This window comes from Lepidochelys olivacea, assembly GCF_965140295.1.
Source record: "Lepidochelys olivacea isolate rLepOli2 genome assembly, chromosome: 13".
NCBI classification, from domain to species: domain Eukaryota; kingdom Metazoa; phylum Chordata; order Testudines; family Cheloniidae; genus Lepidochelys; species Lepidochelys olivacea.
The window spans coordinates 5907653-5924531 of NC_140423.1; the positions used below are offsets into that span (position 1 = coordinate 5907653).

The window sequence follows — 16879 nt, forward strand, 5'->3', positions numbered from 1 at the left end:
ATCCCTGGGGGACACCACTATTTACCTCTCTCCAGTCTGAAAGCTGACTATTTATTTGTACCCTTTGTTTTCTATTCTTTGACCAGTTACTAATCCATAGGACCTTCCCTCTTACGCCATGATGACTTACTTTGCTTAAGAGCCCATGGTGTGGGACCTTGTCAAAGGCTTTCTGAAAGTCCAGCTATACTAGATCCCCTGGATCGCTCTTGTCCACATACTTGTTGATTCCCCCAAACAATTCTAATAAATTAGTGAGGCATGATTTCCCTTTATAAAAGCCATGTTGACTCTTCAACATCACGTTCATCTATGTGTTTGAGAATTCTGTTCATTACTACAGTTTCAACCATTTTACCTGGTGCTGAAGTTAGGCCTGTAGTTGCCAGGATTGCCTCTGGAATCTTTTTTAGAAATCGGCGTTACATTAGCTACTCTCCGGTCATCTAGTATCTAGGCTGATTTAAGCGACAGGTTGCATATCATAGTTAGTAGTTTTGCAATTTCATATCGGAGTTCCTTCAGAACTATACAACAGATGTTTGGAAGCAGAGGGAGGTGGGAAGCCGGACAAGAGTGTAACTAGCCAAAAGAATTGCTGGGGGTGGGGTGAAAAGGACTGATACTGCTTTCAGATACCTTTTCTGTGTTGCACAGAGATCTCCTGACATCTGCTGGCCATGTTGATGAATGACAGCTGTGTTTGTTTCCTAAATAGAACAGAGTCTAGGCTGAGGGATTATCTCTGAAACATCTTCCTGTCTTTTGCTCATGCCGCAGGAGGGTATTCAGATCACAGAGAGCGGCAAGTTCCATGTAAGTCAAGATGGGACCCTTTCCATTCGAGACCTGGGAGTGGCTGATCAGGGCAGATATGAGTGTATAGCCAGGAATACCTTTGGATTCACGTCCAGCACCATGCAGCTGACCATCACTGGTACAGTGTCCCTTGGCTTTATCTTTGCAATGTTCTCTCTTTCTCTTGCTCTACTTACATATTTCCTGTGTGGATGCCTGTACTTTTAGAGAACAGTTGTGTCGCTCTGTTCACTTCCTTATGGGCAGGTCATTCAGACATCCAGGCCTTGCAAAGGGTGGGCGAATGAGAATAGCTCTGCCAATAGAATGACAAGTTTTTAAACGCTTGCTTATAACCCTAATCCATTGGGGAAGGAAGGCATTCTCCATTTTTCACACTACTGCTCTGGGTAAGAAGGAAGGAGAAGCAGGGATTGTAACAAAGAGCCGCCAGAGAGGTAACACTCATCTGTCAGTCAGCCCGCAGGTCAAGCGTCACGGTGGTAACCCTTGGAGGGAAGGGAAGAATCGAGGAGGCAAAAATTAGAAGCAAAGCAAGGGCGGTTTAAAAGCATTTCTCCAGCATGCGGGGGTGAATAACGTGCATAGCCAATCATTTATTTAGCCCCCTTCTCTGTGCATGAATTGACTGTGAGGCGTTTAGGATGCTGTCTAACTTCTTTGTTTTTTGAAATTACTCACAGGATAATTAATGTGATTTGTCCGTGGTTGGTAGCTTGTTTCCCAACAGTGCACATTGCATGTCAGTCCCCAATGTCAATATCCAAATTTGAGCTGGGTTGATTATCTTTGGTGTGACGTGTTGGCCACAAGGTATTGTCTAGTTCTTGAGTGGGTGGGGGGAACGCTTAGGGTATATCTGATTCTGCACAGCTATCAGGAGGTGCTTTGATCTAGCTAGTCCCACTAAAACCAGCACTGAAGCTGTGGCAGCATGGGCTAGCCATTCGAATACATATCCAGTATTTTTGAGCAAGCTAACTAGATTAAAGCTAGCTCAGGTATGTCTACACATGGTACAATCACACCTCCCGATTGCAGTGTAGACATACCCTTAGAATCAGGTTTCTGAAGTGCATACTCCTGTGTATGTTAAGAAAAACTCACTCTTGCCATGAATGTACCTGTCAGTTCACAGATCTTCTAAAGAACATGTTAACGTGAAAGTGGGGCAACTACAGCTGAAGCAAATTCAGATACCTTATGCAAGTGAATGTTCACAGACCAAAATCTCCCAAGGGCATGTTGTCATCCTGCGGTGTGGTCTCTTGTATGCTGGTGCAGTGATTTCAGTTCATAACTATCCTGCAAACTGAGAGACAAACCTACCCCAAATTGTTTATGATGGCACACGACAATGAAGTTCTATGTTTTAGTGGACACTGATGCACAAAAGCCTCACCAAGTTCTCTCAGGGTTGGAAAACCAAAGTAAAATGAAGTCATTTAATTTCCTCATTCTCTCTTGATTCCTTGAAAGCCACGGACGTTGTTCGGAGTGGTGACACCTTTGTAGCCACATCAATACAGGAAGCCATCAGCAGTGTGGACCATGCTATCAATTCAACGCGCACTGAGCTATTTAGCAAGTAAGCCTGCCTGGGGATAAGATCTGAGCTGCAGAAGTGACAGCAGATGGAGATCAGAAATATATTGAGTTGGAGATGCTCTGAAAGCATGTATTATACCTCATTGCTATTATTCCGTCTCAGGTTTCGGGTGACCCAAGTTAATAAACATAGACTCCTCTATAGCAGGGTAAAAATCATAATGGGGAGACCCGTTTGACTGTAGAATTTTTACAAAGGAACCCCTTGAGACTATTTTGTAGGCGACCGTACAACTGGAAGAGGAATGGAACTGTAATCTTGAGCTGTTCAGAGACTGAGCACACATGGAAATAAAGGGACAGCACAGTCAGTATATAAATGCAGATGACTTAGTTCAGTGTGTGGCAGTGGAGAAGGCCAAGAAATATATATCTGAACTTTTTTCTGGATAAAAAGTGGCTTTAGATTAAATTGAAATTTCAGAAACAATTCATTTTAATTGAACATTTTGGGGTTTTCATAGGAAAAACCAAAAAAATTGGGCCTTAAACCAAAATGTTATGGCGTTTAGGTGCCAAAAACTGAAACACATTTTTGAAAGTATGAATAATTATGAAAATGTTCATCAAATTTTGTCATGGGGGGGCAGGGGCGGGGTGGAATCCTTTCCTGATCAGCTCTAGGAAGCAGAGAAGTTGGATCACTAACATGAATACTTGTTGGGATATGTCTCCTGCATAGGTCTAGACTGTGACCCAGGGTGCCTGAAACATCTTGTTAACATCAGGGAAATATTCATTTCAGTAATCAAGGATCCCTTGTAGCCCACTTTTAATTTTCTGAAACAGGCGACCCAAAACTCCCAATGACTTGCTGGCACTCTTCCGTTACCCCCGGGACCCTTACACCATCGAAACAGCCCGGGCTGGCGAGATCTTTGAAAGAACCTTACAACTGATCCAAGACCATGTCCAGCAGGGATTGATCGTGGACATGAATGGCACGGGTATGACAGGTTATTACTGATCCGACAGTAGAACATCAGGAAATTCACAGGGAGAATAAAGTTAAAAAACAGCAACGCCAGACTGTTGCAAGGTGGGAAATCAGAACATTGTACTAAAAGTTCAAAACACTTAAATATCAGTAAGAGCCTATCCAGGATCCAACACCAGTGGTTAACTCTGCCCCTTATCCTGACCATCATCTTCCATCCAACTTTCAACTATAGGCATGAACAGCATAGAATGCCCTGTAAAGTGGAAAGCGTAGCCCAGTGGCTAAGGCCTGGGTTCACTTCCCCACTCTACCACAGACTTCTGGAGTGACCTAGGGCAAGTCACTTAGGCCTGGTCTACACCTGAAACTTAGGTCGGCCTAGCTACACGTCTCAGGGCTGTGAAAAATTCACCCTCCTGAGAGACGTAGTTAAGTTGACCTAAGCCCCGGTGTAGACACTGCTAGATGAATGGCAGAATTCTTCCATCAGCCTAGCTACCGTCTATGAAGGGGGTGGATTTACTACAGCAATGGAAAAACCCCTTCCATTGCTGGAGCAAGTGTTTAGACAGAAGCGGAGTAGCTGCAGTTATGCTGCTGTTTGTAGCGCTTATGGTGTAGACACCGCTCCGGTCTGTCTCCGTGTCTCGGTTCCTCATTTGTCAAGTGGCGATAATGCCTTCCCACTCCACAAGGCTGCTCTGAGGATACCGACGTTAAAGGTTGTGAGGTGCTCACCTGGGAGCCATCTAATGACTATAAACACATAAAAACAAACCAAATGTACTAGAGCCTGGAACCCAGGCCCAGACACCACACCCTCTTTGTAATGTTTGTGCCAAACCCTGCCTCCGTCCACCACTCCATGATAGGGCCAGTACCTCATTATTCTGCATTCACCCTCCCATAATCACAGGCCCTACATTCCACATCAAATTGGCCTCTTCCAGCCCTCATGTGAGGTGGCAGGGTGTGTCTCTACGATGGCCATGCTCTAATGTGTTCCTTTGGGGTTCCCTCACAGGCTACCGCTACAATGACCTGGTCTCCCCTCACTACCTGAACGTGATCGCCAACCTGTCTGGCTGCTCTGCCCACCGCCGCACGCCCAACTGCTCTGACATCTGTTTTCACAAGCAGTACAGGACCCACGATGGCTCTTGTAACAATCTCCAGCATCCCATGTGGGGTGCGTCCCTCACAGCCTTCCAGCGCCTCCTCAAGCCGGCCTACCAGAATGGCTTTAACCTGCCACGGGGCTTCTCTTTGGCGGAAGACTCCAGGGAGCTGCCCCTGCCGCTGCCTCGTCTCGTCTCCACAGCCATGATAGGGACAGAAACCATCACCTCCGATGACCAGTTCACTCACATGCTCATGCAGTGGGGCCAGTTTCTGGACCACGACATGGACCAGACGGTGGCAGCCATCAGCATGTCACGGTTCTCGGACGGGGCACCCTGCAGCGAGGTGTGCACCAATGACCCTCCGTGCTTCTCGGTCGTGATCCCGAAGAATGACCCCCGGGTGAGGAATGGGCGCTGCATGTTCTTTGTCCGCTCCAGCCCAGTGTGCGGCAGTGGGATGACCTCCCTGCTGATGAACTCAGTCTATGCCAGGGAACAGATCAACCACCTGACCTCTTACATCGATGCTTCCAATGTCTACGGCAGCACAGAGCAGGAGTCTAAGGAGCTGAGGGACCTGAGTAGCCAGAGAGGGCTGCTGAAACAAGGGCAGGTGGTGCCCAGCTCGGGGAAACGCCTCCTCCCATTTGCAGTGGGACCACCCACCGAGTGTATGCGGGATGAGAACGAGAGCCCCGTGCTGTGCTTCCTGGCAGGGGATCACCGCGCCAACGAGCAGCTGGGCCTCACAGCCATGCACACCCTCTGGTTCCGGGAGCACAACCGGCTTGCCACTGAGCTGCAGGCCCTGAATCCCCACTGGGATGGGGACACACTCTACCATGAGGCGCGCAAAATGGTGGGCGCCCAGATGCAGCACATCACCTACGCACACTGGCTCCCCAAGATCCTCGGGGAAGCTGGCATGAAGGTGCTGGGTGAATACAAAGGCTATGACCCCAACGTCAATGCTGGAATCCTCAATGCCTTTGCCACGGCTGCGTTCCGGTTCGGACACACGCTGATCAACCCCGTCCTGTATCGGCTGAATGAAACCTTCCAGCCCATTCGCCAAGGCCACGTCCCCCTCCACAAGGCCTTCTTCTCCCCTTTCAGGATTACCCAGGAAGGAGGGATTGATCCTCTCCTCCGTGGTCTGTTTGGGGTCCCTGGGAAAATGCGGGTCCCCTCCGAGCTCCTGAACATGGAACTGACTGAGAAGCTCTTCTCCATGGCACACTCTGTCTCACTGGATCTAGCAGCAATCAACATCCAGAGGGGAAGGGACCACGGCATCCCCCCATACAATGACTTTAGGGTCTTCTGCAACCTCACGTCGGCACAGGAGTTTGAAGACCTCCGGAACGAGATCAAAAACCTGGAGATCAGAGAAAAGCTCAGGAGGTACTGTGGTTTGGACCATGAGATCAGTCTATCAGTGGTATTGCCTCCCCTAGCACCTATCAGCTGATCTGCTCTACGGCGATGGGGTTCAGAAGCCAGGGTGATGGCCGTGGTATAACAACTAGAATGCCTGGAGATTTCCAAGCGAGCAATCCCTTCTCAACCTCTAGTATTGTATCAGGGGATTGGTATGTTACTCTTTGGGTTTCAATCTGAGTCCCTAGTAGCTATTTTCCAAGAGGACTAAATTGCCTGTTGTCTGTCTTGGTTACTACTCCTTATTGCTGAGGTAGGCCCTCTCTTCTGTCGTCTAGGTAGTTCACAGCAGTTACTGTCCAAATGTTGCCCAGATGAGCTCCTTGCACCCAGATTCCTTTTCAAATGAAGCAAAACTCCAGCTGAGATCACTTTCCGCCCTCTGATAATCTTTTCCTTTTGCCTCTCACTGTGCAGTTTATATGGGACTACCAAAAACATTGACCTGTTTCCAGCACTGATGGTGGAAGATCTTGTCCCTGGGACCAGAGTTGGACCAACACTGATGTGCCTGCTAGCAACGCAGTTCCGAAGACTCAGAGATGGGGATAGGTAGCATCACCTCTGGTCAAACCAAAACCCCCAGTATTCTGCTTGGGGAGATCACTCCTCCTGGGGGGACAGGGAAGGAGCAATTCCTGATTTCCCCTGGGTTCAAAGGCTGTGATGGTTCTTTGGGTGGGGGAATAAGGAGATAGGGCAGGCTCTGTTCTCCTCCCTTCTGTGTATCTGCTCAAGGACTTATGGCAGTACAGGCATCTTATCTTGCTCTTAGTTAAAGATTAATTCACATGGGCTTCATTGGTATTTTCAAGGTTCTTAAGTTATGTCATCTGCTGTCTCTGAAGTGGAAATGCTAGAAAAGTATAGGTGTGGGACAGGGTTGGGAGCTTAATTCTGAGCGAATTTACTGCATGTGATGTCAGATGTGACACCAATCGCTCTGGTTACCTACAGAAAGAATGCAGGAAGGAGCTGTGTGAGCCAGGGCATCGCAATCCTAACCACTACACTATAGCTATTACCGTTCTGAGCTTGTCTTGGGATGGAACTGGTTATACTATGTACCCCGTAGAGAGGGGAAGGGTCAAACTTGAGTAGTCACCTTTGAAGGCCTGTGAGACCCTCAGACTCAAGTCCACTTAAACCACAAATTAAACTCAGGTCCTGAAATGCAAATACTTGTGCCCTCCTCCACCTGGCCTGGCCTTTCCCCCCCAATTTTGGCTTCTCTTCACCCAGCATTACTGCTTGTTAACCTCAGTGACACCATGGATTGCAATTCCCTGTAGGTTTTGGTACAGGAATCCTGGAGTCTTCACCCCAGCCCAGGTGACTCAGATAAAGCAGACGTCGCTGGCTCGCATCATCTGCGACAACAGTGACCATGTCCAACAGCTCCAGAGGGATGTGTTCCGGGTGGCATCCTACCCCCAAGGCATGGTCAACTGCGAGGAGATCCCAGCAGTCGATCTCCGCATGTGGCAGGACTGCTGCGAAGGTGGGCGCAGTGCTGCTGTTGTGCCGATCGGCATGTGGGTTCTGGTTGGGATGCTCTCTCTCTCTCTAAAAGAGATACAAGGGGTGGTTTTATTATCTACACAACTCCTCTGCAGCAGTAAGTCACAGCTCATTCTCGGGTCTCCTGCTGTTGGAGTGATCACCTGGGACCTTTTGAAGGAGCAAACTTGGGTCTGTCATCTCCATAGGGAAGGATGCAGAAGATGCCCTGAATAAATTGTATGTCCTTGAAAAATCCATTGGCCAGACTCTTTATTAAGTTAACTTATGCCTCAACCTGGGCACCCCTCCTTGCTGGTGCAGCTGTGCCCCTGCCAAGCCCTGTACCCCGGCAGGTCCACCCCCCTCCAGCATGTCAGGGGAGGGGAGAGGGCATGGTGAAGCCACACTCAATGACCTCAACCCTCCGCTGGCACCAGTGGCTGCAGTTCTAAGTGGCAGTGGGGGCCGGCGCTCAGAATCGGGGAATGGAGCTGGCGCCCCTGATGCTCTCGCCCCTACGTTGAATGGTGCTCCAGCCCGGGGGAGGTTCTTGCTCCGTGTGCAGTGGAACGCACCAACTCAGAACTGCTTGATGTAATTGTTATAGCTGCATGTAGGATGATGAAGGCTTATGCTGAGTGGGGAGATTGGAGGGGGAAATTCAAGCAAAAGGGCAGGACTTCCCAACAGAGCATCGCTCCAAAGTCTCTTTTCCCTTCCTCCAGACTGCAGAACAAGAGGGCAGTTCCATGCTCTTTCTCAGCAATTCCGGAGCAAGAGGTCTCCTGGCTTCAGCTACCCAGAAGAAAACCCTTCTAAGCACAACCCTGCCATCCCCAGGTGCAGTGCCTCTACGTTTTTCACCTTCCCTTTCTCTACTGTCACAAAGTTTGTCATTTTTTGTGTGCGCGTGCATGTGATCATTTGAAATCTGCCAACCTGAGCTGAGGACTAGAGTGCAGGGATATTTGCAAAATATACAAGACTCTTTATACATGACTGAATAAACTGTTCTGTGTATGTAGAGTGCTGGATTCTGCTAAGATCAGAGCTATGGTGCTGTTTAAGGAACTATGATATTGCACAAATACAAACTCTGAGCCTGATCCAAAGCCCACTGGAGATGGTAGGAGTCTTTCCGTTGATTTTAATGAGCATTGAATCATAGAATATCAGGGTTGGAAGGGACCTTAGGAGGTCATCTACTCCAACCCCCTGCTCAAAGCAGGACCAATCCCCAACTAAATCATACCAGCCAGGGCTTTGTCAAGCCTGACCTTAAAAACTTCTAAGGAAGGAGATTCCACCACCTCCCTAGGTAACGCATTCCAGTGCTTCACCACCCTCCTAGTGAAAAAGTTTTTCCTAATATCCAACCTAAACCTCCCCCACTGCAACTTGAGACCATTACTCCTTGTTCTGTCATCTGCTACCACTGAGAACAGTCTAGATCCATCCTCTCTGGAACCCCCTTTCAGGTAGTTGAAGGCAGCTATCAAATCCCCCCTCATTCTTCTCTTCCGCAGACTAAACAATCCCAGTTCCCTCAGCCTCTCCTCATAAGTCATGTGTTCCAGTCCCCTAATCATTTTTGTTGCCCTCCGCTGGACATTTTCCAATTTTTCCACATCCTTCTTGTAGTGTGGGGCCCAAAACTGGACACAGTACTCCAGATGAGGCCTCACCAATGTCGAATAGAGGGGAACGATCATGTTCCTCGATCTGCTGGCAATGCCCCTATTTATACAGCCCAAAATGCCATTGGCCTTCTTGGCAACAAGGGCACACTGTTGACCCATATCCAACTTCTCGTCCACTGTAACCCCTAGGTTCTTTTCTGCAGAACTGCTGCCTAGCCATTCAGTCCCTAGTCTGTAGCGGTGCATGGGATTGCTGGGTGAGAGCCCAGTGAAAACAAGAGAGAATGAACATTGTAGGGGCAGATTTTCAAAATCTCAGGAGCCTAAGGCCACTCGTGCAAAAAAAACCTGCCAGTGCACCTCTAATCAGTATGTAGACTCACTAAAGTGTAAGGTGGGGGTTTGCACTCAGTCGTGGTATGTGCCTGTACAAATTAGGCAAACAGTTGCATGGATGTTTCACCAGTGACTCTTGGCTCTTGAACCATTGAGAATCTGGCCCTTAAACTCCTTTTGATTTAGAAAAGCAGAAACGTGAAACACAGAACCTGAATGTACAGCCAGGGTCACGCTTTTAAATACCTGCATAGCCAGGAAATTCAAGAGTGAACATTTTCACAACAGCCTTCACTTTCTCTGCCACTACTTATAGAAATGAAGAGCCTTCCCACGACCGTTCCTCCCAGCGGGACCTTGAGTCTTTTGTGGCTGACCTAGAAAAGACTGTCTCTTTCCTACGGAAACAGGTAGGACTTCATAATGCACCGGGGCTCTTCCCCTCACCCACCTGTGAATAGGATGTAGAGCCCTGTATAAAGCTGCCAGGTGTAGTGTGTGTGGCTTGTTCCCTCCCGCAGAAGTGGGAATGACTGAGCAGAGGGAACTAGGGGTAGTCACAGGAGCTTGAGGGCAGAGAGAGGAGGGGAAGGGCAGGGCTGGTAGGAGACTCTTTCTGGGTAAAGATTACTTTTGGGGGTTCTCAGGGGAACAGACTCCGTCCCAGAGCCTGGAGGTCCAGCCTTGCATCTTCCATGAGCCTGTCTGGCCTTCTGAAATGCCTCCAGAATGGGACCCATTCTCAGCATCCCTCTGCATGCATCTGCTTCAGCTGAGACCCAGCAGTGCAGAAGCATGTCCAAATTGCACTCAGCCGTGGGAACAAAACATTAACCGGCCACCTCCTAATCTCAGGGTGCACTCAAGTTTGGGGAGTGCAGGCTGCAGAATGTTGGGTGGGGAGAGGAGCTTGGAGAATTCCCCACCGGGGAGCTGGTGCTATCTTTGTCTTGCTGTCCCAGGTCAACATATTAGAAGGTCAGCTGAGGTGGTGGCATAGAAGCACTAATGAATATAGACGGTGGAAGAAGACTGGAGAGAAATGGAGAAAAAGATGATGACCCCATCTGCTAACGTGAGGTCAGAGCATGTCAGCTGGGCCACCAGCATGGGAGAGGGTGCAGGGAAGGATAGACAGATTGGTACCAGACTGCTGATTATTATTATTACTATTTATTTGTATTATCATAGCACCTAGGAGCCCTAGACATGGCCCGGGACCCCACTGTAGTAGGCCCTAAAGAATTTACAATTGAAGTACTGTAAATGGATTTAATTTACCCACAAATAATGCCCCCAAAAGGGTCTCCAGAAGGCCATGTGGGGATCTCGGGTCACAGACCAGGGTGGACAGAGGGACTCTTGTATATACCTTGTACAGCTGTGTTCCCCTGTAACTCAACAATAGCTGTAGATGGCTGTTGGCCTGTGGACTACTGCTCCTTCTCATGTTAGCAGCCTTGCTAGCTATCCTTGCTGTACCCCAAAGCCATGTGCCCTCCATCCAGTGTGCTCCCTTCATAAGGAGTGGGGCCTGGTGGGAAGCAGCATGAGCTCACTTAACTATTGTTCGCCTAAGGAAAGCACAGTGGAGATTCTCACACCTTGGAAGGAGATTAAAAATGGCCCAGCTGGCAGTACACTCAGTTTAAGAGGCAGGACCTGTGACGTGACCAGACCAGACCAATCCAATCCAAAAGCAAGTATCACAAACAGGAAGCCCCTACTCTGTGCGGTGGTGCCGCCCATCAACCGCTCTAGGGCCAAAGGCAGGCAGATTGCACACCTGTGCAGCGCGTCCCCAGGAGCTGTCCTCTGCGGAGAGTCAATGTTTGGGAACCCTATTTGGAAAGAATGAGTTTTAAGCTAGCTCACATCATTTACAGCAGAGGCTGGAAAGCTCGGTTCCCGAAGAGCGATGGTGGAGGACAGAAGGGGTAGCTTATACATTAGAGGGCTCTGGAGCCTCTTGGTTGTATTTGATAGGTGCTGTTACGCTGCTGTTTGCATTGCAATAACATCTAGATGCCCCAGCCCCTTGGTGCTAGGTGCTGTACAGACATGTAACAAGGAGATGATTCCTGCCCCCAAGGCGCTTACAATCCACCCGGTTTCTCTTCCTCCTCTCTAGGTTATTTCAGGTGATCTGTACACTTCACACTGCTCACCTCTCAGCCAATCTTCTCCACCCCAAGAGGGCCCCAACATGATGGCCAGTGAGAACAACGTTCCATCCAGTCTGACTCCTCCTGTACCACTCCACCCCAGGGCAGCTGTGCTTCCCCTGGTACCTGACTCTTCGCACTGACAGCTTAGAGCCCCTGAACCGTCTGCCCCCCTCCGCCGCAGGAGAAAGGTGTTCCTCTCAGCCTGCAAACCTCTGCACTGCCCTATTTTAGGCAAGCAGACCATGTGCTCCTAGGATCCTGCTTTTCACTAGCAGAGCCCTCGCTCAGAAAGCGGAGACAAGTTAAAACTGCTTCAGTGCCTTCATCCTGTACGCTTTCCTCCTCCCGCTGCATATCACACCGCCACATTGGCTTTTGCAGCAGGTATTCCTAGGGCACCCAACCCCCTTGGGAACATTGCGCACCTAGCAACACTTCGCCCAGACAAGCCGTCTCAGACAGCAGGGTCAGCAAGGATTTGGAAAATCTGATCTCACATGTTTAAATTAAAAAAAGAAAAAATTCTCTTATGTAATTGAGCAAACAAGAGCTTCCGGGACTGTGAAGCACTGCTGGCATGGCCTACAGTTAACACAAGCAGTGACCAGAAAACCCCCCATCCATTGGAAATATTCCTCCCATCCTGGGCCTAGAGTCTGGTGCACGGGAATGCTGTACTGGAAACAGAAGGGAGGTCAGCTTACCCTTGATGCTTTACTCCCTCCGTCATTTTAAAACTAGTGGAATCTCCCCCAATTAAATCTCTGCGAGTGAATCTACCTTTTCATGCCCCGTGGTCAGAAACTTTTCTTTCGCTCTGGACGGCGCTCTCCAAGCTTCTACCTTTATGCGTTTTAGCTGGGGGGATGGTTTCCATTCGTCTTTACCCTCCTAAGGATTTCAGCTGGAAGATGTATTTACAGTGTAAATGTAACAGGACCTGACACACAACCTCAGATAATTAAATGCAATAGCCCTCTAGTTAAAAGCCAGGAGCGGCTGTGTTCCATCAGTTAGCTATTTGGAGAATACTGTGTGCGGTAGTTGACACATGAATGAATGTAAAGTGTTGCTTGTATTTATTATTCCCAGGTGCTCCACAGCTAAACAAGAAATATGTAATCAGCTTTTGGGGTCTACTTTGGAGGTGCTTTTCAGTGGTGCTATAATTTATACCCAGGTGACTCCAGGGCAGCCTAAAACTTGTCAGTCACAGGCAGATAGTTTTTGCTAAGAACATACCTGAGTCCTTAGTTGTTCTCTGTTCTTCCCATCGTTCCTTTCTTTTTCCCACCCTATATCCTCCCCTTTCCCACAGTACAAGGATCATAAACTTTTCCAGACATGCTTGTTCTTTTTTCTTCTTTTCAGGCCTGTTACTGAATCGAAGGGACCCAAAGCCTGTGATGCCCCTGCTAGGACTTGGAAGTTATTAGGAAAATAAAATGATGCTAGAAAAGGGGTGTGGCTGATGAGATTTTATCAACTATTTCTTGGTGTGCCAAGGTGGGTGAGGTGATGTCTTTTATTGGACCAGAGGATGGTCCAATAAAAGATACTGGCTCGCACACCTTGTCTCTCTCATATCCTGGGACTGGCAGGGCTACAGCGACCCTGAATACATAGTTCTGTGGGACTGCAGCCCTCGTTAAAAAGAGCAAGGGACACATGTGCCGATACCAACTGTCCAGCTTAAATGCCTAAAGAAGCCAGGGCCATGGTGGATTTTTCTCTCGATGCACATGGTTAAGGAGGGTGGGGGCGTGTGGCGAGCGTAGTGGGAACAGCAGAGTTGTCGGAGGTGTTTTACACACATTCCAGTGGGCAACGAGGAACTTGCTGTCTCTTTCCCCTACAAGTTGGAACCCCTGCTTCCCCCCCTTCTTTGATGCCTGCTTGTATGCTAGAAGTAAGAAAAGCACCACTTGGGGAAACTCCCTAAGCAGGAAATCCTCTCTCCAGTGCCCGGTGCTCATGCAGATGGTGCGCGCTGGGCAGGCTGATGGGCAGCCATCAGTGGACCCTCTCAGGCCAGGTAGGGCACATTTGTTTTGCTTCTTCCTTGTAGGTGGGGAGTGGAGAAAGGGAGAAAGGTGAGGTGGCAAAGTTTACAGACGATACTAAACTGCTCAAGATAGTTAAGACCAAAGCAGAGTGTGAAGAACTTCAAAAGGATCTCATCAAACTAAGGGACTGGGCAACAAAATGGCAAATGAAATTTTAATGTAGATAAATATAAAGTAATGCACATTGGAAAAAATAACCCCAACCATACATACAATATGATGGGGGCTAATTTAGCTACAACTAGTCAAGAGAAAGATCTTGGAGTCATCATGGATAGTTCTCTGAAGACGTCCACGCAGTGTGCAGCGGCAGTCAAAAAAGCAAACAGGATGTTAGGAATCATTAAAAAAGAGGATAGAGAATAAGACGGAGAATATCTTATTGCCCTTATATAAAACTATGGTATGCCCACGTCTTGAATACTGTGTACAGATGTGGTCCCCTCATCTCAAAAAAGATATACTGGCATTAGGAAAGGTTCAGAAAAGGGCAACTAAAATGATTAGGGGTTTGGAATAGGTCCAAAATGAGGAGAGATTAAAGAGGCTAGGACTTTTCAGCTTGGAAAAAAGGAGACTAAGGGGGGATATGACAGAGGTATATAAAATCAGGAGTGGTGTAGAGAAAGTGAATAAGGAAAAGTTATTTACTTGTTCCCATAATGTAAGAACTAGGGGCCACCAAATGAAATTAATGGGTAGCAGGTTTAAAACAAATAAAAGGACGTTCTTCTTCACTCAGCGCACAGTCAACCTGTGGAACTCCTTGCCTGAGGAGGTTGTGAAGGCTAGGACTATAACAGGGCTTAAAAGAGAACTGGACAAATTCATGGAGATTAAGTCCATTAATGGCTATTAGCCAGGATGGGTAAGGAATGGTGTCCCTAGCCTCTGTTTGTCAGAGGGTGGAGATGGATGGCAGGAAAGAGATCACTAGATCATTACCTGTTAGGTTTATTCCCTCTGGGGCACCCGGCATTGGCCACTGTCGGTGAACAGGATGCTGGGCTGGATGGACCTTTGGTCTGACCTGGTGTGGCCATTCTTATGTTCGGCATATATTCATGATTACAGACCCACCAGTCCATCCTTCCCCACAACTCCTATGCAGCAGCCTGGAATGGTTCTTCATGGAGCCCAGATCCGTGGTAGATGGGGAGAGGACACAAATTGGTTTGCACTTATGGCTCTCTGAGCCTTCGGGGTGGGGCAAGATGCCCCTAAAATCTGATCAAGTTTTGGGGCAGGCAGTTTGGGTATTGTCAGAATCCTGGGGAGCACGCAGGGATGCTGACATCGAGCCATGGGATTTGCACATGTTGGTTTGCTACCCTGTGTCGCCTCTTCGTGGTGTTTTCTGGACTCCTACAGCTGCCTTCTGTGGCGGCTGTGAAATGGGAATTACCTGTCTGTCTGTACGACAGGAAACCCAGTGTGCTTTACTAATGTGGCACCTTGAGACACTGTGTTCCCGCCAAAAGCAAATTTACCAGCCAAATGAACTCGCGTGTGAATTTTTGCACTCAACATCACTGGAGTTACAACTTTCATAAAACTGTGTGTGTGTGTGAGCGAGAGAGAGAGTGTGTGTTCGTTCAGTGCTCATGAGCATTTATCCTGAGGAAAGCTGATAGCGCTCTACTCCGATCCCATCCCAGGTCACTTAGGAACCCGTTGGCCCCACTTTGAGCAGCCCTGTGGACTCTGGAACAACAGTTCATGGATTCCCAGGGCAGAAGGCACCGTTGTGATAAGTGTATAACACCGGCCAGAGACCTGCCCCAAAGCAATTCTCAGAACAGATCTTAGAAAAATATCCAAGCCAGCACTTGGCAGCTTCAGAATAAGTCAGCGAGTGGAAGTGGGATTTACTGCATCAGGGAATGGAGGATTGGCTACCTAAGGGGTGTGAAGTTTAAGGAATGTAACTTTATAATATATCCAGGTGAGTAGATGGCTCTCGTGACCACAGGATCTAAATGGCTCCTGTGAGTTAAAAGATGCAAAACCACGACAGATGCAATTCCTAGAGCCAAACTCAAATGAAAAGAAAAATTGAGATCCAGATGAAAGAGAGAGGTTTTCAGCTAAATTTATAATGGTCTGAATTTTGTTACTGAAGTGGCCTTAAGTCAACCACTTAAGTGATCTAGTTTTGCCACTTAGTTGAAAATTGCACCTTAGGCAGTCCAGATTCACCACTTAGGTGCTGTGGTCCTCTTAAGTAGAACTCTTAAATAGCTGAGACCACTTAAATGGCATAATTATTCAATAAACCTCTGATCAAACCATTACAATATATCTCTTCCTCTCTATTTTTTTTTAAACCACTTCTTTCAAACAAATAATTTGCATCCTGAAAACGAACCAGTGTCAGCCATGGAATTCCAGAGACAATTATAGCTAGGTTTCAATTCAATTTTTATTTTTTTATAATTCCTATGGATAATATCGATGTTTATTTTTAAACATTTTTTCTGATTTTTATCAATTTAGATTTTCACACTTCTGGGAAATTATGCAGGGGGCAGACAATAATTATTTAATTGCCAGTAGACGTTGAGATTCAAAAAGTTACAGCTTTATAACTATTCAAACGCAAGGTTAACATTTCACGTCAAAATATACAATGTAAATATCTTTAAATCAAGCTCTAAGTTCTCCAGCAGCGTTTTTTCTTACTTTGCCTAGCAGTGAATTTCGGTCATCGATGGAAATATTTGTTTGTTGGTTTGTGTGTGTACGGTGAAATTGACATCTACCACTATTGACCAGTCCTATCCTTCCCATCCTAACGAAGGCAGCGGAGGACAAATAAGAGGCACAAAAGCTAGAATGCAGGGAGAGCTGATCTCCTGTCGAGAGACATGTAAATCTCACTTCCATGGAAACTCCATGCAAACGTCAGCCCATTTCAGCTGGGACTTTTCACATTACATAGCAAACCTGAGGCCACATAAACGGTAAACTCCGGACAAGAAATGCAATAAACCTCTCCCTTTTATTCAACAGTCTATGGATTGCACCCACAAAAGAGCTCCAGTTTAAAACAAAAAGCAAGGCAGTTGCAGTACAGGGGGAGTTAGAGTGCTCCAGACAGGTAAAGCCAGATGTCAGAACCTGCCCAGGAGGAGGGCTGTAAGTGCCGAGCAAAAAAAATATTTGAGGCAAAAATCCAGACCACTCCAGCTGAAAACCTCCCCCTCTTACATTCTCTCACTTGCTGTCTCTGGAA

General features: G+C 47.7%; 1 protein-coding gene across 4 annotated transcripts in view; it reads left to right on the plus strand.

The window, feature by feature from the left end:
• LOC311530081 (peroxidasin homolog) overlaps positions 1–15906 on the plus strand; it is a 69727-nt gene extending 53821 nt beyond the window's left edge. For 2 of the 4 annotated variants that reach the window (XM_084646429.1, XM_084646431.1), the window contains 10 exons: positions 781–937; positions 2299–2407; positions 3217–3374; positions 4392–5895; positions 6349–6483; positions 7224–7432; positions 8160–8274; positions 9727–9820; positions 10373–10490; positions 11542–15904. In XM_084646429.1, the coding sequence (XP_084502555.1) occupies positions 781–937; positions 2299–2407; positions 3217–3374; positions 4392–5895; positions 6349–6483; positions 7224–7432; positions 8160–8274; positions 9727–9820; positions 10373–10468 (2577 nt within the window). In that variant the 3' untranslated portion in view covers positions 10469–10490; positions 11542–15904. Of the gene's footprint in view, positions 1–780; positions 938–2298; positions 2408–3216; positions 3375–4391; positions 5896–6348; positions 6484–7223; positions 7433–8159; positions 8275–9726; positions 9821–10372; positions 10491–11541 lie in introns of all 4 variants that reach the window. The other 2 variants (XR_014713927.1, XM_084646430.1) reach the window with 2 other exon arrangements.
• Positions 15907–16879: the final 973 nt, after the last annotated feature.